Genomic DNA, 21,693 nt, shown 5'->3' with positions numbered 1-21,693 from the left:
AATGAGAAGCTCCTCACTGCATCAGCTTGGGTTAAATAAGTTGTCATCACTGCAGTAATTATCCAATGGAAGGCACTTATCTCTTTGTTTAGTTAAATCCAGGTGGAGACTTTTTTTTCCCCTTTTTTTTGGACAGGCAGTGTATAAAGTTGGGACCTTTCCAGGACTCTGTGATAGAAAACCTGCAATCACCAGCAGCAATCAAGCGGCAGAACTTCATCTGACAGATCCAGAGTAACAATCCCTGCAGGCCACTCTGAAATCAAAAGTCTCCACAATCATCTCAGCGGAGCAGGGAAGCATCCAGTGTTGCTCTGAGGACTCTCCTCTCGATGACTCTTCTCTCACCTCGGTGGAACAGATTGCTCGCCGCCCATTTTTCCCACAGATATCAAAGGACGGGTCAGGAGGAGGTCATGAAGAAGAAGACAGAACGTGAACATATCTGAGGATTAGAGAACAATGTGTTTTAATGAGCAGCACATTAAGAACTCTGCATCATCCAACCAGACCACAACGCTAAACTGAGGTCTCCTCTTTGCCCTGACGCTGTTTCCTTCCTTCTCCACAGGCCGGCCTTCCCAAGCTTTGTTTTGAAATCTGAGCATTCCCAGTTGTCTCACACTCCGCCTCGCTCGTTATGAGCTTCATTTACCACAAGCCTCGGAATAATCATTCGCTTTTCATTTTCCCCGAGCTTTAGCCTTTTAAACGCTGTCTGGCCAATTACAGAGCAGCCCTTCTATTACTCAGCATATTGGATCAAACTGCATGTGCCATAGGGGGCGATCAGAGGAATGCAAAACACAGCGCCGAGGATAAGAAGCTGTGAAGAACAATTATTTCACATGTACACTACCAGGCACACGATGCGTCCACATTTTCTGGAAGAAAATAGAGTCATTAAGTGATAACATGTTGAGGCTGCTGGGGGATGATCTCCTTCCTTTACCACACGATAAGACGCATCCGGAGCAAATCCACTGGAATAAAACCGCCCCAATTATATTTTAGTTTGTCAAACAGTTCTACAAGCTGATCAAGAGGAGGCATTTGATGTAAAGACACCAACTGGGAGCAGTTTTATTACAACAGCGATGGTGTTTTCTGCCTACCAGCTCCCACACGGTTCACCAGAGAAACTGCTCCTCACATTTATGTTTGTTTATGCAAGAACAGAAGACATTTTTCATTTCTCCAGCACTGATTCCCACAGGAGAATCATGATGATGACGCCTGGTACAAAGAGTTCACAAATGTGACGTCTTTCTCAGACACACCTGTAGGCATCAGAGGCTACAGCAGCCTAATTACAGAGATGCAGCTAATCTGCCCACACATACTGACATCTAACCATAATGTGACACAGAATGACAAGAAATACATGCAAAATGACAAAAAAAATGACAAAAAATGACCTTAAAGTGACACAGAATGACAAGAAATACATGCAAAATGACAAAAAAATGACAAAAAATGACCATAATGCGACACAAAACGACAAAAATGATAAACAAAATGACAAAAGAACAATGAGTGATCCACAATTTTAGTTTATGATCAAATCAACAAAAAGACAAAAAAAGACAAAAAACAACATAAACAAAAATGTTACAAAAATGAGAGACAAAATGACAAAAGAACAATGAATAATTTAGTATTTTACTTTATGATCAAACACCTTGTCATGGTCTAGAAATGATTTTAAATTTATAGTTTTACTAATTTACAATCTGCAGTTAATGTCTTCTCTGTAATTTTTACACTTTGAGGGCCGGATTGGACCCTCTGGAGGACCGCTTTTGGCCCGCGGGCCTCATGTTGGACACCACCGCACTAAGGGGCTCAAGGTGTGTCAAGAAAACACCCACACAAGTGTCCTGCTTTCATGGAGTTTACAACAAATTCTGCCACAAGAACTGAGATTCATCACTTTAACCTGCTGTATGACCTGAAAAAAACACACATATCAATCACACATGGGATTAAAAAGACAATCTGTTGCTGTTCCTGTGGTGAAGCAGCTGCTACAAGATCATTACCATCACTAAACCAGCTGATTATTGTTTTCATGGTCTAGAAGCTGATTTAACTGCATGGATTAATAATAATACAATCATCATCATAAAAAGGTGATTAGCATAGCACCTGTCAGAAATAGTGTCACAGCGTTCTGCACACAGCAAACTACATTATACCTTAGAACAGGAGAGTCAAACTCATTTTAGTTCAGGTTCCACATTCAGTCCAGTTTGATCTCCAGTGACCTGTAAAACCACAGCATAATAACCTAGAAATAAGCACAACTCCTAATGTTTCCTTTGTTTTAGTGGAAAAATGTTCACATTTAAGGAATTATCTTTATACAAAACATTAAGAACCTGAAATTTCTTAAGAAAAATAAATTCAATTTCAACAACACTGCCTCAGTTTATCAAAAAAAAAACACAAAACGATGCAAATGATACACAAAACAACGAATACAGCAAAACACAAAATGAAAAAAATGAGACAAAAAACACAAGCAAGACAAAAAGGAAACACAAAACAAAAAGAAATCAGACTATAAAAAATGACCCTACTTGTCTTGATCTCTAACCTCAGTTAACCGTTTCCTAATGAGTTTATGGTCTCAAATGTTAGTTTCAAGACTTTTTGAAAGCAGCACGGTATTTATTTAGTAAATTATGGCCCCATTTGGAGCAAAATACACCAAAAATCAGGCAGTGTTTTAGGGTGGAGCTACACGTATGGGCCTGACTACGTCCACAGTGACTACGTCCATTTTTATTTACAATTCTGACCCGTCATCATGACTATTTGAAGAGCTGATCCCAGAGCTGTCCAGAAGAACGTTGTGTTGGAGCAGAGACGCAGATTAAAAGACGTTGGGGGAGTTAACAGAGGATCAATAAACGTGTTTGCTTTCGTTCTTCATGTCAGATTCAACGAGGTGCTGTGGAGATACTCCTCAGAGACTCGGTTCATATTGACAAGACAGTCTCACACATTTACTGCAGGTGATGCAAATCACCTGTTCTACCGTCTGCTCTGTAGGACGGAGATCTGGAGGCAAGAACCCAGAGTGGGATGGTACAAAGAGAGAACCACTGCAGTCATAAGGAGATGGACATGATCAGAAACAATACTCACTTTCCAGAACAGAAGAGCGTTCAGGAGAAGGTATAAAAGACGACGTAACGCTTAGTGTAGTCAGTTAAAATCTGGAGATTTTGCTCATGTGTGTTCTTAGAACCTCTGTATTGAATAAACATTATTTACATCAGACTCTGAAGACTGCTGGAAGACTCTTTCTTGAGAATTTTTTTTTAAAGACTGCAACTTTTCATCACTGATCATCGCTGGTTCTTAGCAGTCAGACTGAGTCACAACACAATTTCCACTTTTTCTGCCTCCAAAAATGACTCTTCTTCTCCATTTTCCACACTGAATCAAATAATTAAATGAACACATGATCCCGGAACCTACAAAACACTGAAAACAAAGACAATATGTGTACTATTCTTCTTGTTAACCCTGTAAGACTCAAATACAGACAAAAAGAGCAAAAAAATAAAAAACAGAAAATATATATAATTATGTATAATAAAGAAAATAAAACAGAAATTGTAATATATGTATAATTTATTTTATATAAAAATAAAATACATATTATACAGAAAAAATGAGCAAAAAATAAAGAAAACAAAGCAAACAAAAATTACATATATATATATTATTATATATATATAGTAAAATGTATAAATAAAAATATATTTGTTTTTTTATTTTTGCTCATTTTTTCTATATTTCAGCAAAAAATAAAACAAAAAAGAAATTAATATATATAATATTTTTAGTACAAAATATATAAAAATATATAGTTTTATTTTTGCTAATTTTGATAATTTTTTATAAATATATATATACACCCAAATATATACATCTTTTATTTGGAAATAATAAAAAATAATAATTTTAAAAAACGAAACTGGTGTTGTATTTTTGCAACAGTGGGTTTTACAGGGTTAAGACGTAACGTTTGAAAACAGCCATTCAGCTGCCAGTTTCACAGATGCTACATTTGATTTAATCACGTTTCTGCTGTCTGCTTACCTCTCGACCGTGCACGCCGACAGCTGTGTGGAAAAGAGTGCACGGAGTGATGATTTCAGTTGCTGATGTGTTGAGAGCTGCTGACTGAACAACAGTCCTAATCAGAGGCTTTCACTCCTCCACCTCATGTTTTCCCTCAGAGAATAACCAAGCCCTGTGAGCACGCAGGTTACGGCATTCAGTCAGGATGAATAAGAACTTTTTATATTGTTTTCTGTAAGAAATACAACATCAAGTCTTATAAAAGCAGTTTATTTAATCTCAAGTAATTGAAAAGAAGAAAGCACTCAAAAATGTAATATTTCTCCCCAGAACACACCTCCACTGTCTTAACAGTACATCTGCTCTCCTTCATGTTCAAGTAATAGAAAATCTAATAGTCTGAAGCCTGCTCACAGCACTGCCTGAGACAAATAACTGCACATTACACATTAACAGAAGTTACATTCACTTGGGAATGCAAGCAGCCGATGTATCTTCAATCTGTTCACTTCTTCAGTTTTTTATTTCTCGCTGCACAATACAAAGATCTGTGGATCCGCCGTAAGAAAATATGTGATTCTGAGAAGAGTCTGCTCTTTAATGCTCCTAAACTGCTTTCCTAGAGCGACATGATACACGTGTTGGAAATAAGTCATCACACTGTAAACTCACCATGATCCACACGATGACGAGGGCTGCTGCGCTGCCAGACAGTACATCCAACATCAACACCTTGTTCAGAAAGCACAACAACTTAAAATACATCAACATTCACAGTTCAAGCTCGAGATGAAGCCGACAGAGAGGCTCACAGGAGAGTTTATTTCATCTGCAGTTCAGGAAAAGGGGACTGTTTGTGTGAATGAACCAAAACCTTTATGTTTCCTGTCTTGTCAGCAGTGACACTCACCATCTGCACGCTTCAGGGAAACATATTTGTAGCTTTCTGGGAGCTGAATTAGCAGTCACACAAGATAATGCAGCTGAATTTGCTTTCCTGGCGAAGGACGAAGCCCTGGACGCCTTCTTCAGCTCGGTGCTACGTGCTGTACAGCCCCTGATGGAGATAAAAGGACAGTTCCTCCCTGGTTCTAACAGCCCTGCTAACATTTGAGGTGTTTCTTGCTGGTCATGTCGTTCCAGATGCGGTGCATCTCCTCGGGGGAGATCTGGTGGACGGTCACCACCCGGCGGTAGCGGCAGAGGCTGTAGGCCATCTTCCAGTGGTTGAAGCCGCTGTTCTGGAAGGGGTGGATGCCCAGCTTCCGGAGGCACACGCCGACGTACACGTCCTCCAGGTGCAGCAGCCTGGTGTGGAGGGACGTCTTGTAGATGAGCTCGGCCACGTCTGCTGAGAAGACGTAGCCGGTGCCGGAGCAGAAGGGCGGGTATTTGCTCTCCGGGTACAGATCTCTGGGCATGTACCATTTACTGCGCATGTCTCTGATCGGCCCGCCGTTGATCACGTAGCCGGTGAAGTACCTCCTCCTGGGCTTGGTGGTGGGCTTCAGGAGGTTGAAGATGAGGTTCTCCATGTTGACGAAGATGTCGCTGTCCGTCTTGAGGACGTACTGAGCCTTGGGGCAGAAGGTGGCCACCCAGCGCATGCCCATCAGCGTCTTCAGCGTCAGGTTGTGGTAGGAGTCGATGAAATCCTCCACTACGATGTCATGAAAGATCTGACTCTCCTGCTCCACCATCTGGTTGAGGACGGCGTCGATGCTGCGGCCCAGCAGGAACAGCGTGACCACACGCACATCTGGAAACGTGCTCTCGTCTCCCCATGTCTCTCTGATGGCCTGACGGGCGTCAAACTCCTTGTGGGTGGTGCTGATGAGGATGACGAGGAACGGGGGCTCCGCCTCGCACTTCTTCGCCTCGTTGATGAGGTAGCCGAAGTCGTGCGGGTTGAGAGAGCGTGTGCGGATGTTGCTGAAGGTGGCATTCTTGTTGGCCTTGGGCGTCTTGCGTATGGGGATGTTGAGCTGGCCCACGTAGGAAGTGGAAGGGCGGGACACACTCAGGTACCACAGAGCGCTGGCCCAGCAAACCACTGTCAGCAGGTATAAGCAGGAGACCTTAGAAGGCATCGCTGTGCGCTCGGCTCATCAGTGGCAGCAGGGTTGGAAAGGTCGAGGCCGAGCCTCCATGGGTCGGGTTAGATCTGGAGGCGCAGCTTGCGGCTGCCTCCGCAACACGGCTGACATTAATTTCAGATAACGGACTCCTCTCCTGTCTAGTGTTGGTGTTGTGGTTGAGGAGCAACACTGCAGAGATTTCTTGTCATGTTCACGGCCTCACTGAGTCCCATCACAGCTCGCAGAAGGAATTTCATCTCCATGTGGCAGCGTCTAAAACACAGGAGACAAACAGACAGACATGAAAACCTCAGAGGGAAGAAGAGCACATTGACTGGAGCAGGGCTTCTGCAGGGCATTAAAAAGCATTAATAGTCATTAAGTTGATTTGACAAAAATTAAGGCCTTAAATGGCATCAAAAATTCTTTCTGCAGTTTTCAAGAAAATTTTTGACGACAATAACAATAAATGATTATAGACTGCGATTCATCAGATATGTGCATCTGCGTAAACATGCCGAAGCATTGCGGTAATTGTTCTAGCCGGTTGCGTACAATTGCCACAAACTGCATGTTTTTAACCCTCGTGTTGTCCTGGGGGTCAAATTGACCTGTTTTAAAGTTTCAAAATGTGGAAAAAAATATTTTCACAGTGAAACTTCTGATGTCCACATTTTCAACATTTTTGTGAAATTTTTGAACATTTTTTGGTGGAAAAAAATGTGGAAAAAAAAGTTTCTTTATGAACATTCACATAAAAATCATCCAAAATCCAGCAAATTTTGCTGGATTTTGGTTGATTTTTATTTGAATGTTCTAAAAGAAAATATTAGAAGTTTTACTGATATATATGGAATCACTTTAGATGTTTTTAGGATTTTTTGGAAGACTTTTACTCATTTTTTGAAAATATTTACAAGAATTTTTTTGCCAAATTTGGGGGATTTTTTCTAAATAAAATTTTTACAGGAAACTTTTAAGAAATTATTGGAATTTTCTTCCTGAAGGTTTTGCAAATTTTCTGAAATTTGGGGAATTTTTTTGCTGATTTTTTGGATTTTTTTCAGACGAGGAAACAATATTTTTGGTGCCCATAAATGAGGACAACAGGAGGGTTAATATATCTCAAATTAGGAGGTTACATGAAAGCGAAAATCTATTTTTGAGTGAAAAACTGCTGTTTTTTTTTTTTTTTTTAAGCATATCTGGCTTATTTTAAGACACCTAAGCTTGACAATCCTGGTAAAATAGAGCTTAAAATAAGTTTTCCCAGCTAATTTTAAGATCTCAATATTCTAAATATCATATCTCATTTCAAGAAATCTTACCAAGACATTTTTCACTGGTTCTATTGGCAGATTTTTTCACTTATTTCAAGGTAAAAGCTCCTTGAAATAAGTTTTTTCTCTTGTTTTGAGAGGGTTTTCCAGTGTACAGCCTGTTCATTACAGCCCATAACATCAGTCCAGTGTGGCAGCTCAGTGCCACAGACAGTTAGCCGATCGTTCTATCAGAGTTCTGATGAGAGCGCTGTGGTCTGAAGGAAGTGAACAGAAACAGTCTCCACTCCGACCACTTTTTGTTTGCTGTTTTTCTCCCTGTGATCCCCCTGGACCGGACTCAGGCTGACCAATCAGAGCCACTCCGGCAGTCTGGGAGGAGGAAGGCAGAGAAACTGAAACGACCTCATGGGAAAAAGATTAATATCCTCTTCCTCTCATTCCCCCGGTTTCTCTCACCCATTAACTCCCTCCTCTCCCAGCCTTCCCACAGCACGCCGTCACTGAACCCGACAATGTGTGGATTTTACATATTTTCCTGGTAATGAGCTGCTCCTTCTTTAGCCGGCTGGGCGCTGCAGCAACTTTTAGTCTAATTGGACACACCAATGTGGGCCATAAGGACGAATTTAACCCCCAAACACGGAATATTTATCGCATTCAGACGGATTTAGATGTCAGTTTGCATTCAGAGGCGGCGATGGAGAACCAGAAAGACAAATCCTTCTTTAAAAACACACTTTTATTTGCCTCAGACATAATCTCCTATGATGTGGCGGCAGCTCTCGTCTTGTTATTCTGAGGAAATGTGGGTTTTTTATCACAACTGCATAACTGATGATGAATGGAGACAGTGGTATAGATTCTATTACAGATACTGAAATAAGCAGAGATGCTTGCTGTGAGCGTCTCCTCCTTTCATCAGGCTACAGATGTGGTCGTGTCTTGCGAGGTCCAAAGCTTCTTGGTCTCATCAGGACTATCTATCTATCAGTCTGTCTGTCTCTGTCTGTCTGTCTATCTATCTATCTATCTATCTATCTGTCTCTCCCCCTCCTGTCTGTGTGAAGAAGAGTCATCAATCTCACGGTCCAGTAGAATCCATCTCATCAGGGCTGCTTTTCCACACCTCCTCCCTCTCCATCCTCTCAATCACTCTCTCCTTCCCTACTTCAGCGGGCGCCTTGATCCATCTTTATATGTCTCACTGCCTTCCTCCCGTCCTTTCTTTGGCTTTTTTTGATTGTTTTTGTCTGCTTTCAAGTTTTCCAGCAGCCCTCTTGTTCCTTCCTTCACCTTGGCGGTGTCGTTAATTCTGCTTGGGTGCAGCATCGTCCCCTCAGAGCTCGACTCCAACTTATCGACAGCTTCGACCGCAATCAGTCTCCCTGAAGCCACTCCATCTCCTCCCCCTCGCTCAGACACAATCACTAAATCAGGGGTGTCCAACATGAGGCCCGTGGGCCAAAAGTGGCCTTCCAGAGGGTCCATTCCGGCCCTCAAAGTGTAAAAATTATGTTGTTTGCCTCATTTTTTGTCATTTTGTGTCTCGCTATTGTTATTTTGCGTCTTGTTTTTGTTGTTTTTTGTCTGACTTTTATCATTTGTCTCATGTTTTCGTTGTTTTGTTTCTCGTTTCTGTCGTTTTGCCTTTCCTTTTTGTCTCACTTGTGTTTTTTGTCTTATTTTTGTCAATTTGCTACGCTTTGTTCATTGTTTTGTGTATCGTTTGTGCCGTTTTGTGGTTTTTTTAGTCTCGCTTGTATTTTCGCTTTTTCATTTTTTTAAAATGTAATTGTCTCTTTTTTGTTTTGTTTCATGTCGTTTGCCTCATTTTTTGTCATTTTGTGTCTTGCTTTTGTTATTTTACATCTCATTTTTGTAATATTTTGTCTCATTTTTGTTGTTTTTTGTTGGACTTTTATCATTTGTCTCACGTTTTTGTCATTCTGTGTTTCCTTTTTGTCTCGCTTGTGTTTTTCGCTTTTGTCATTTTTGATCTCATTTGCTTAATTTTTTTGTCTCATTTTTGTTGTTTGTCCATTTCTTTGTAACTTTCTTTGTGTCTTTTTTGTTTTTTTCAGGTCGTTTTTCTCATTTTTTGTAATTTTGTGTCTTACTTTTGTTATTTTGCATCTCATTTTTCAAATATTTTATTAATATTTTTGTTGTTTTTTGTCTGACTTTTGTCGTTTCGATCATAAACTAAAATCCTACATTATTCAGTTCCAGATAGCTGTGACTAAATGTTGTGTTCCTTTGTAGACAGGAAGTTGTAATGTGGAAATGATAAATTGATGAAGAATGTTATTGAAATTTCACTTATTTTTCTTAATAAATTTCAGGATGTTCATAATGTTTTGTTTAAAGATAATTCCTTAAATGTGAACATTTTCAGAATGTACTTTTTTGCACTAAAACAAAGGAAACATGGGGAGTTGTGGTCATTTCTAGGTTATTATGCTGTGATTTTACTGGTCACTGGAGATCAAACTGGGCTGAGTGTGGAACGTGAACTAAGATGAGTTCGACACTCCTGCACTAAATCATCATATTCGTCTCCTTTTCTCGACCTCGCTCCTCCTTTCTTCCCGGCTTGTTTTCACCTCAAGGAGGCTCTATTATTTTCATAATCCTCCACAACTACTTTACACTCATTTTCCTGCAGCCTGAAATAACCAATATCCTTCCTTGGCGATGCACCTCACGAAATCCTGAGACCCGACTTCACCTCGGAGCAAATTGAAAGACGGCTATATCGCTTCATGCCGCCGTGTCACTTTGAATTACATTAGCGCTCAGAAGACGCCCTCTCTTGAATACGCTACACTTCCAAGGGAATGTCAGGGCTCGGGATCACAGTTTTTAATTGTGGTGATGGAGTTCCTGCAGTTGGACGTATTCTGTAAACACCAGAGTTAATTTGTGGTTAGTGCATGCTAATTTAGCATTCAAACACAGACCGACCGAGCCGACCGGCTGCATGATGAAGGACGAAGGATAATTATGAAGATTTTTGCCTGTTGAGTGTTTGTCTGAAAAAAAAACCCTGCATTAAGATGCAAGAAATAGTCTAGATGCCTTCTTTGCTGTGTTAAATCGTTTGCTAATGCTCTTTATCTTGCTATGTATGCATATAGACACACTCCAGTTTATTAAATACATCAGGTTAAAGTTAATGAAGTCTAATCCAACAGCACTGCAACAGATCCTCCTTTAAAATTAGAAAGTTGGAACAGTTTATGAGGTGTTCTGATTCAACTTCATGATAACTTTAGAGGATGCAATTTGTGGTGTAAAATAAGACAAAAAAGAGCAGCACAATACTGGAATATTTAGTTTTTGTAGGATAGATATTGCAATATGACACTAGAAAAGCACTCAGAGAGTACAGTCCTCCTCTAAGGCTGCTCATTCCCCCATGTAACATTGTCAGAAATGTATTTATTCATTAGTTATTGATGATCAGAAATCATTTAATTTAATATAGATAAACCCACAAAACTATATTTTTTGATGCCAGTAAATGAGGACAACAGGAGGGTTAAGACCACAAGATGGATTAAATCAAAGCTTCGGAGTTGAAGCTAAAATCACGTCGCTACAGTGAAAAACTCTCTGCTTTGTTTTTGCACCACAAAAGCAGGTTGAGCTGAATCACATCCAAAAGGTTAAAGATCCCCTCCAGGCGTGTTCTGAAAAACGCTCCGCTCTGAATATTAATCTGGTTGTAATATCACAAATCAGTCAGATTTTAGGTGTCGACTCTGAACAAGCATCATTCTTCAGAGAGAAGCTCAAACATTTAGGAGAGAAATCGCTGATCAGGGAACACATTATGATGAGAAATGAGGCTGTTAACGGCCTAAAATGGGCCAGAACATCATTACGAGGTCGTACACGCCATGACTGGAGGTCCTGTTTGTTTTAGCGTCTGTGACAAAGAAGAATCTGAAAAAGCTTCTCTGAACGTCAGCATGGAGTAAAAATAACGACTGTCAAATGTCAGTTTTTAATGCACATCGTATTAAAAGTTCCTGAAGATAATCCTCAGCAAATGTTTAAATATCAAACCTGCCTGATACTCGGAAAAAAAAAAACCACTAAATCTGATTATTATGAGCCAAAGTCAGAAGTTCTAATAAGTTCTTTTATATATAAAACTGAGTGATGACTGCAAGAAGAAGCTGTGTGTCTTTGGTCACACAAGTCGACAAAAGACACACAGGAAGTACAGAGGTGTCCAACATGAGGCCTGCAGGCCAAAACCGGCCCTCCAGAGGGTCCAATCCGGTCCTCAAAGTGTAGAAATTCCAGAGAAGACATTAACTGCAGATTGTAAATTAGTACAAATATAAATTTTAAATAATTTCTAGACCATGACAAGTTCTTTAGATCATAAAGTGAAATACTAGATTGTTCATTGTTCTTTTGTCATTTTCTGTCTCATTTTTGTAATATTTTGTTGTCTTTTTTTGTCTGACTTTTATCATTTGTCTCACATTTGTTGTTTTGTTTTTCATTTTTGTCATTTTTGATCTCATTTGTGTCATTTTTTGTCTGGTCTGTCCATTTTGTTGTAGCTTTATAACTTTTTTGTCAAATTTTTGTTTCTTTTTTGTTTTGTTTCGTGTTGTTTGTCTCATTTTTTGTCATTTTGTGCCTTGCTTTTGTTATTTTGTGTCTCATTTTTGTAATATTTTGTCTTGTTTTTGTTTTTTGTCTGACTTTTGTCGTTTGACGTTTTTGTCGTTTTGTTTCTTGTTTTTGTTGTTTTGTGTTTCCTTACTAAGACGGTTTTAGTCTCACTTGTGTTTTTTGTCTTATTTTTGTCATTTTGTGTTTCGCTTTATTCATTGCTTTGTGTATCGTTTGTGTCGTTTTGTGTTTTTTTTGTCTCGCTTGTGTTGGTTGTCTACTTTTTTGTTGTTTTGTTTCTCGCCTTTGTCATTTTTGATCTCATTTGTGTCATTTTTTCTCTCGTTTGTCCATTTTTTTGTCGCTGTGTAACCTTTTTGTCCAATTCTTTGTCTCTTTTTTGTTTCGTTTCATGTCAGTTGTCTAATTTTTTGTCATTTTGTGCCTCACTTTTGTAATATTTTGTCATTTTTTGTCTGATTTTCATTGTTTTGATCATAAAGTATTGACTATTAAAGATAGACATTGGACTCGGGTATGAATAATTTTGAACATGGCATTCTTTTGGAAATCCATGATTAAAATACTCATGAAATGAAGAGTTTCTTGAATTGTGTGTTGTCATTCTCTGACTTGTCGGGAGATACGTCGACAAAATGCATTCATTTCATCAAAAAAAAAATCAAAAAAATCAAGGGTATGAGTAATTTTGAGGCGGCAGAGAACAGAATATGACAGCAAACATGTAGACATTATCTGCTAATATCTAAATAATGTGTGTCATGTTTACATCCCCAGATGCTTGAGATATTAATGAATAGGACTGAATTACTACGATCACGGCTCCTCATTATGACTGCCCTGCTGATAAAAACACACCAATGGAAGCAGAACTCCAAAATAGCACGGAGCAGCAAAAACAGGCATTAACGTGTGAAAAGTGACGGGAAAAAACAAGAAAAAAAACACGTAATAATAACAGTTATTAACACCCATTCACAGGGCTGATTGCTGACAATCTGCTGATCTGAACCGGTTGTCATGACAGCGTGGCGACAGGCCGGAGGGAGAGGAAAATGGCAGTGAGTCTGCAGCGTTAAGTGCTAAAGTGTTTTGAACGTAACCCCCCCAGGAAGCCAATTTAGCCGCTTCACACTGAGCTCTGCTGCTCCGTTCGCTGCTCCATTACGCCTCGCAACGACTCCCAGACTCCGCATTACGATCGCCTTTGTGTGGCGCTCTAAAAAGACTCTGGAGCAGCGATCAAACATTTATCTGCTCTCTGAAAGGCTGCTCCCCAGAATAAGGAGGAATCAGACCTTTTTCTGTCATGTTCCACCTCGGAGTTGATGATATTCAGTGATTTATTCCCAAAAAAGTCAGATTTGATGAGTTACAGCAGCAGTGTCAAACTCATCATAGTTCAGGTTCCACACTCAGCCCAATTTGATCTCCAGTGACCAGTAAAACCACAGCATAATAACCTATAAATAACCACAACTCCTAATGGTTCCTTTGTTTTAGTGCAAAATGTTCACATTTAAGGAATTACCTTTACACAAAACATGAAGAACCTGAAATTAAGAACAATAAATTCAATTTCAGCAACATTCAGCCTCAGTTTATCATTTCCACATTACAACTTCCAGATCACCGAGTGTCTACAAAGGAACACAACATTTAGTCACAGTTATCTGGAACTGAATGATATAGTATTTTATTTTTAAAAAAGACAAAAAAAACAACAAAAAACAAGACAAAATATTACAAAAATGACACACAAACGACAAAAGTGAGAAACAAAACAAATAAAGAGACAAAAAAGTTACAGTGTCAAAAAATGGACAAACGAGACCAAAAAAATAACAAAAATGTGAAAAACGCCACACAAAACAATGAATAAAGCAAAACACAAAAGGATAAAAATGAAGCAAAAAAAAACAAGCGAGGCAAAAAGGAAACACAAAACAACAAAAACAAGAAACAAAACGACAAAAACGTGAGACAAACGACAAAAGTCAGACAAAAAAGACAAAAATCAACAAAAACAAGACAAAATATTACAAAAATGAGACACTAAATGACAAAAGAACAATAAGCAATCCAGTATTTTACTTTATGATCAAAACAACTTGTCATGGTCTAGAAACTATTTTAAATTTCTAGTTTAAAAAATCTGCAGTTAACGTCTTCTCTATAATTTTTACTCTTTACAAAGTCAGGCCGGATTGGACCCTCTGGAGGACCGGTTTTGGCCCGCGGGCTGCATGTTGGACACCCCTGAGTTACAGCAACATTTGCAGCAAAAACGTCTCCTTTAAACTGTTGATCAGACCTAACTTAGGGCCTTTACAAGTGAAATTAATGGTAATTTTTAATGTGAGTTTGATGAATTAGTGACAAAATGAGGACTTATTGCTGCACTGTCATAGATTTCAAGGACATAAAAGACATCAAACTGTGGTCAGACATCTAGAGCTCAGCAGCACTCATCAAATCTAATCCCAGCAGATCTAATAATGTCTAATTTCAACTTTAGAGGAAGCTAAAAATAACTCCAGATGGACGTCTGTTGGCTTTGTGGACTCTAAAGGCAGAAAAAGGAGTTTGTCTCCACGCTGTTAACCTGCATCTACTCATTAAATATGGATCTGGAAGGACAGGGTGAGGGTTCCTACCTACTTCTGCACTTTGTTCTTCAGCTTTCTGCGCACATTTTGAAGGTCATGATGGTGAAGAAGTATTAAGGTGAAAAGCTTAAAATATTGATAGTGATTAAAGTTTAACTGGAAGGTTCCTCTGAGACTGACTTGTGATCAGTGACAAGTCGCTGCTCTTTTGTTCAAATTCAAGCTCACAGTGATGTTTCAGAGAGCTGTCTCTGGATTCTTCTATATGTTTGCTGTTTAAACGGATAAAAATGGGAAGTTTGTTTTCAAAAGAACACAGTCTGGATGAATAAACTAAAGGTAACTTTAGTGAAATGGTCCAATGTGGCCGATGACTTCTTACAGTGTAAAAATTCCAGAGAAGACATTAACTGCAGATTGGAAATATGAGTAAATATAAGAAGTAAATAATATAAGTAAAATACTTCATTTTTCATTGTTCTTTTGTCATTTTGTGTCTCATTTTTGAAATATTTTGTCTTGTTTTTTGTCTGACTTTTATTGTTTGTCTCACGTTTTTGTTGTTTTGTTTCTGGTTTTTGTCATTTTGTGTTTATTTTTTGTCTCGCTCGTGTTGTTTGTCTATTTTTTGTTTCATTTCATGTCGTTTGTCACATTTTTGTAATATTTTGTCGTTTTTTGTCTGACTTTTATCGTTTGTGTCACGTTTTTGTCGTTTTGTTTCTCATTTTTATCGTTTTGTTTGCTTTTTGTCTTGCTCGTGTTGTTTGTCTATTCTTTTATTCCTTTTTTGTCATTTTTTGTCTCATTTGTGTCTATTTTTTGTCGCTTTGTAGCTTTTTTGTCAAATTTTTTGTCTATTGTTTGTTTTATTTCATGTCTTTTGTCACATTTTTGTAATATTTTTTCTTGTTTTTTCGTCTGACTTATCGTTTGTCTCACGTTTTTGTTGTTTTGTTTCTGGTTTTTGTCATTTTGTGTTTATTTTTTGTCTCGCTCGTGTTGTTTGTCTATTTTTTGTTTTATTTCATGTCGTTTGTCACATTTTTGTAATATTTTGTCGTTTTTTGTCTGACTTTTATCGTTTGTGTCACGTTTTTGTCGTTTTGTTTCTCATTTTTATCGTTTTGTTTGCTTTTTGTCTTGCTCGTGTTGTTTGTCTATTCTTTTATTCCTTTTTTGTCATTTTTTGTCTCATTTGTGTCTATTTTTTGTCGCTTTGTAGCTTTTTTGTCAAATTTTTTGTCTATTGTTTGTTTTATTTCATGTCTTTTTTCACATTTTTGTAATATTTTTTCTTGTTTTTTCGTCTGACTTATCGTTTGTCTCACGTTTTTGTTGTTTTGTTTCTGGTTTTTGTCATTTTGTGTTTACTTTTTGTCTCGCTCGTGTTGTTTGTCTATTTTTTGTTTTATTTCATGTCGTTTGTCACATTTTTGTAATATTTTGTCATTTTTTGTCTGACTTTTATCGTTTGTCACGTTTTTGTCGTTTTGTTCCTCATTTTTATCGTTTTGTTTGCTTTTTGTCTCGCTTGTGTTGTCTATTTCATTTTATTCCTTTTTTGTCATTTTTTGTCTCATTTGTGTCTATTTTTTGTCGCTTTGTAGCTTTTTTGTCAAATTTTTTGTCTATTGTTTGTTTTATTTCATGTCTTTTGTCACATTTTTGTAATATTTTTTCTTGTTTTTTCGTCTGACTTATCGTTTGTCTCACGTTTTTGTCGTTCTGTTTCTGGTTTTTGTCATTTTGTGTTTGCTTTTTGTCTCGCTTGTGTTTTTTGTCTATTTTTTTGTAGTTTTGTTTCTCGCTTTTGTCACTTTTTGTCTCGTTTTTGTCGTTTTTTGCAGCTAGTTTACCAACAAGTAAAGGTCAGCTCATGGTTTCTACGTCTCTGTACTCAGGAGGGTGTGAATTCAATGATCAGCATCAGAGAAGGTCCCAAAGTCTGACTCGGAGCCAGAAAATGAGTGGATGGTCTGCACATATGCATGAGTCAGCAGCTTCTCACCATTCAGCTTCCTACACGTTAAATACCTAAAACTCAGATGATTCAGATGATTTTACTGCGTATAGTTCTGCTTGGAGAGGGGGGCGGGGTCACAGCAGCTGTAAAAAGGTGTGAATCATCAGCTCTGTTGTCTTTCCAATCAGGTGACCTCTGTCAGCCGGAGCACAGAGCTGGGAGGCTGCAGAGACGTGGGAGTTTCAGGCCGTTGAATGCTGGCTGGTAATTGATTGCAGTCATTAGAGCAGCGTAGAGTGACCTTGCTTACGGGGAGGAGGGCGGTGAGTCAGCGGAGGAGGCAGAAAAACAAAGCGGGGCTTTAATAGACTGGAATGTGTGCTGTCTTCATGGCGGTGGAGGTGCATCTGAAGGGAAATAAATCATATTCCAGCTCCTGGGTTGACGTCTTACATCCACGCTGCCTGCTTCCATATTACAGATTTAATGATTGGCAGAGGAACAGAGCAGGCAGCCTCCATCGCTGCTGATTTAACTGTCAGAGTGTTTCATTCTTTACACTGCTGCGTTGTGATGTGGTAATAGAGTTTGAAAGCGAGACACGACCTGTAAATATCATTCAATGGCGTAAAAAATAAAGAAGTGGATAATGGACACAAAAAAATAATTGCCTTCTATATGTGAGGGAGGAAAAAGAGCCACTCTGCAGCCAATTCTATTTATCAAACACACATTTTGGATCATTTTTGTGTCTGGGATAATTTTTAAGTCATTTTGGACAAATTTCATGTCATTCTGGACAAATTTTCTGTGATTATGGACCATTTTCAAGTCGTTTTAGATAATCTTTTGAGTCATTTTGGACAATTTTCTATTCAATTTCAACAAGTTTTATGTCAGCTTGGATCGTTTCTCATCGTATTGGATCTTTATTGTGCATTTGGGATTATTTGAGTCATTTAGCACAAATTTCATGTCATTCTGGACTAATTTTCTGTAATTATGGATCATTTTTAAGTCATTTTGGACAATTTTTCTGTGATTCTGAATCATTTTCAAGCCATTTTGGACAAGTTTTGAGTCATTTTCAACAAGTTTTAATATCAGTTTGGATCATTTCTCGTCATTTTGGATAATTTTTGTGTCTTTGGGATAATTTCCGAGTCATTTAGGACAAATTTCATGTCATTCTGGATTAATTTTCTGTAATTATAGATCATGTTCAAGCCATTTTGAACAAGTTTTGAGTCATTTTGGACAATTTTCAAGCAATTTTGGACAATTCGAGTCATTCTGGGAAAGCTTTGAGTGATTTTGGACAATTTTCTTGTCAATTTCAACAAGTTTTATGCCAGCTTGAATCTTTTCTCATCATTTGGGATAATTTCTGTGTCTTTGGAATAATTTTCAAGTCATTTAGGACAAATTTCATGTCAGTCTGGACTAATTTTCTGTAATTACGGATCATTTTCAAGGTATTCTGAACAATTTCTGAATCATTTTGGACAATTTTTGAGTTATCTCAACTTAATAAAAAGAGCACAATCAAAACAATTTTTGAATAATCTCGTTTTATTATTGTTCAGCTAATTAGAAGGTGGTCGTTATTCAATTGGGAGGGTTATTTAGCTCACATTTTTAGTGATTTCCAGTTATTTTTTTAATAAGTGATTGTTTCCATAATAAATAATTATGGAATTTGTGAAGACATGATCATATTGAACATAAAAACATTTGTTTTTTTTTACTTTTAATAAAAATGTATGCCAGATATATCCCATGGACTTCAGAAGTCCCTCAATTATAGATTGACCCGGACAAGTTTTGAGTCATTTTGGACAATTTTTGAGTCAATTTCAACAAGTTTTATATCAGCTTGTATCGTTTCTCGTCATTTTGGATCATTTTTGTGTCTTTGAGATAATTTTCAAGTCATCTGGGACAATTATATATGTATTCATTTTGTTTGTGGGTACTTCTATATAAAATGGTGCTGTGATTTCTGATGGTCAATAACTGATGAAAAAATGCTGCATTTCTGACAATGCCATACGTGGGAATGAACAGCCTTGGAGGAGGACTGCGCTTGGAATAGAAAGTACTATACAGGAATGCAAATTTTGAACAATTTTAACTGATATTAGCTGGAAACATCATCAACTGTAAATCAAGATTCCAGTATCCGTTCTTCCATATGTTGATAAATCAGTTTTTAACCCCAGACACTCATGTTTGCTTGATGACCTTGGCCACAAGGTTATAGTATCTTTGACTCATCTCAAACACTTGACCACAGACTGGTAGCTGCTAGCTAAACCTCCACAATGCTTTCAGCCACATAAACATAAAAAAACATGCCTCACATATCCACAAGAATGAGAATTCAGCCACGACACAGCTGAAATTACAGCCACAAAACCATTCATTTGGACTAGAACCAACATGGGCCTGACTGTGGTCTAAACAGGCTGAAATTATGCATCTCATTAAAGAGTAAGAGCATATTTTGTATTGGTTAAATTATCAATGATATCATGATTAATCCTGAACACCCTACTATTGTATATTTGATAAGGATCTTTTTAAAGATGGTTTTACCTCCTGCTGATCTTAGTTAGTTTAGAAACATGCCTATTTGCTTCTATTTCTATGGATAACACAGTGAAGCTGGCTGAAGTCTCTTCTACACAGGAAGAAGGTGAGCTGAGCATTTGCAGTCCTGTCACTTCTCACACTACTGCAGTCATTTCTACACAATGCAAGCATCCCACAGCAGAACTGTGGGTTGTAAAAAAGGGCTCCTAATATAAATGTTCCCAGCTCTTCTCATCACGGTGCTCTTGAGCCCGGCACCTCCCGCTGAATCACTCCACTGCAGATGCTGGTGGAAAATTGGTGCTTGAACCGAGCAGCCGAGCAGCGTTCAGGTGTTAGCGGGCTGCTGCTGAAGCGCTCAGAGTGTGTGCTCAGCAAAACTGTGCCCTGGATAATGTAAAAGTTTAGAAAAAGAGAGCAGTGCCTAGCCCCAGGCGGCCGGGCTCTCTAGTGACTCCAGCTGATACATTTCATCAATACGATGCCATAAAACTGTGACATCTACGGCCACATGTACCGGCTCACTCTCCCCCAGCGGTCCTAAACTGCTTTTACCTTCCTCAGCCACAAGGCCCTGCCCTGTTTCCTCGCTAGTCGAGCGTTTGTGCTCACCATCTGGACTCACATGATGTTTAATTTGGGGTGCTGAGTGCTCCTCGGTGGTATTACCACAACTCTGTCCCTGCTCACCCCGATGCAGCACGGAGCCGGAATATTGCACAACCGCAATGTCACCCAGTCGGACAGTGAAATGTATTACCTGCATGAATCAAGTTGTCATTTGCAATTTATGAGGCAGCTTAGCATTCAGAACACAGGTCTGGCCGGTGTGGGGAGCCGGATCAAGCTGTTCGCAGTGAAAGGCTCCTCTCAGAACCTCAGCGACAGTATAAGGTCAGAAAAGGAAGTCAGAAAAAACAAATCCCATCCTGAAATCAAATATGTAGCTGTAAGGGTTTCAAACTGACTTTCAATATTTATTTAATTAGTCCAGAATGACATGAAATTTGTCCTAAATGACTTGAAAATTATGTCAAAGACACAAAAATGATCCACAATGACGAGAGACGATCCAAGCTGATATAAAACTTGAAAAATGACTCAAAAATTGTCCGAATCAGTCTATAATTGAGGGACTTTTGAAGTCCATGGGATATATCTTGCATCCGTTTTTATTAAAAGTAAAAAAACTCATGTTTTTATGTTCATTATGATCATGTCTTTACAAATTCCATAATTATTTATTATGGAAACAACCACATATTAATAAAAAATGACTGGATATCACTAAAAATGTCAACTAAATAACCGTCTGAATTTAATACCGACCAACTTCTAATTAGCTGAACAACAATAAAATGAAATTATTCAAAATTTTGATTGTTTTCTTTTTAAGTTGAGATGACTCAAAAATTGTTCAGAATGATTTGAAAATGATCCATAATTACAGAAAATTAGTCCAGAATGACATGAAATTTGTCCTAAATGACTTGAAAATTATACCAAAGACTTCAACATGATCCAAAATGACAAGAAAAGATCCAGGCTGTCATAAAACTTGTTAAAATTGACAAGAAAATTGTCCAAAATGACTCAAAAATTGTCCATTCCACATTTTGCAGCCAGCTAGCAGAGCAGCTGGCAGAGAATCACTGTTGGAGTCATTAAAGCAGACAACATTAAAGCACAGATGTGCCTCCTGGATCCATGAATTACGTTGGTATCGGAACCTAACACCGATACTGGATCGGATCGGCCTCATCCCTACCCAGGACACCATAAAACGAACCACGTGCACCTGGGCTTGTCTGCTTCCTCATTTTTCACAAGGCTCTGTTCTGATACTTCCTCTCTTTCTTCTTCCTTGCTCTCTCATCCACCAGGACAGTAGATTTAGCGTTTTACTCGCTGCTATTTAACATGCAGGAAGCTCCAGATGGGTAGGAGTCACAGATCGCTGCAGACAAAGCGCTATCTGCTAAGTTTCAGGCAGTTCAGGAAACTAAACTGACTTTAAAGTAGTCTGACTAATCGTTATAGCGTCCTTTGAGACCGGCGTCGGCTCTCTGGGTTCAAACAAATGCTGAGATTTTCCTCCCAGCGCCGTTGGGCTGTGAACGGATCTGCCCCAGCACAGTGTGGGCTCAAGTCGCTGAAGTGGGGATGGAGCATCAGGCTTCTGTAGAACAGCCAAATCTGCCGGCCGCTATTGATATCCCATTTCCTCTGTGGCTGCTAAGCTGCTTTGCATTCAGCGGCTCTCGGCTAAGCCCAGAGTGTCCAGCCTGTGGCCTGTAGAACCCACCGGTTGTGCTGCTCGTCGACAATCATCAAGTCTTTTATTATCCAGGAAACAAAAGCAGAGCGAGCGCCACACTGGGAGCCTTCCAGCCCTGACATTTTAATTG

General features: G+C 38.7%; 1 protein-coding gene across 6 annotated transcripts in view; it reads right to left on the bottom strand.

Moving 5' to 3' along the window:
- Nucleotides 1–4,352: 4,352 nt before the first annotated feature.
- Nucleotides 4,353–21,693, bottom strand: part of LOC111586178 (beta-1,3-galactosyltransferase 1-like) — a 155,964-nt gene continuing 138,623 nt past the window's right edge. For all 6 annotated transcript variants that reach the window (XM_055008615.1, XM_055008612.1, XM_055008614.1 and 3 more), the window contains one exon: nucleotides 4,353–6,449. In XM_055008615.1, coding sequence (XP_054864590.1) covers nucleotides 5,202–6,188 — 987 coding nt within the window. In that variant the 5' untranslated portion in view covers nucleotides 6,189–6,449 and the 3' untranslated portion in view covers nucleotides 4,353–5,201. The remainder of the gene's footprint in view (nucleotides 6,450–21,693) is intronic.

This window comes from Amphiprion ocellaris, chromosome 24 (assembly GCF_022539595.1).
Source record: "Amphiprion ocellaris isolate individual 3 ecotype Okinawa chromosome 24, ASM2253959v1, whole genome shotgun sequence".
Taxonomy (NCBI): domain Eukaryota; kingdom Metazoa; phylum Chordata; class Actinopteri; family Pomacentridae; genus Amphiprion; species Amphiprion ocellaris.
This window is presented reverse-complemented; position numbering and strand designations above follow the sequence as displayed.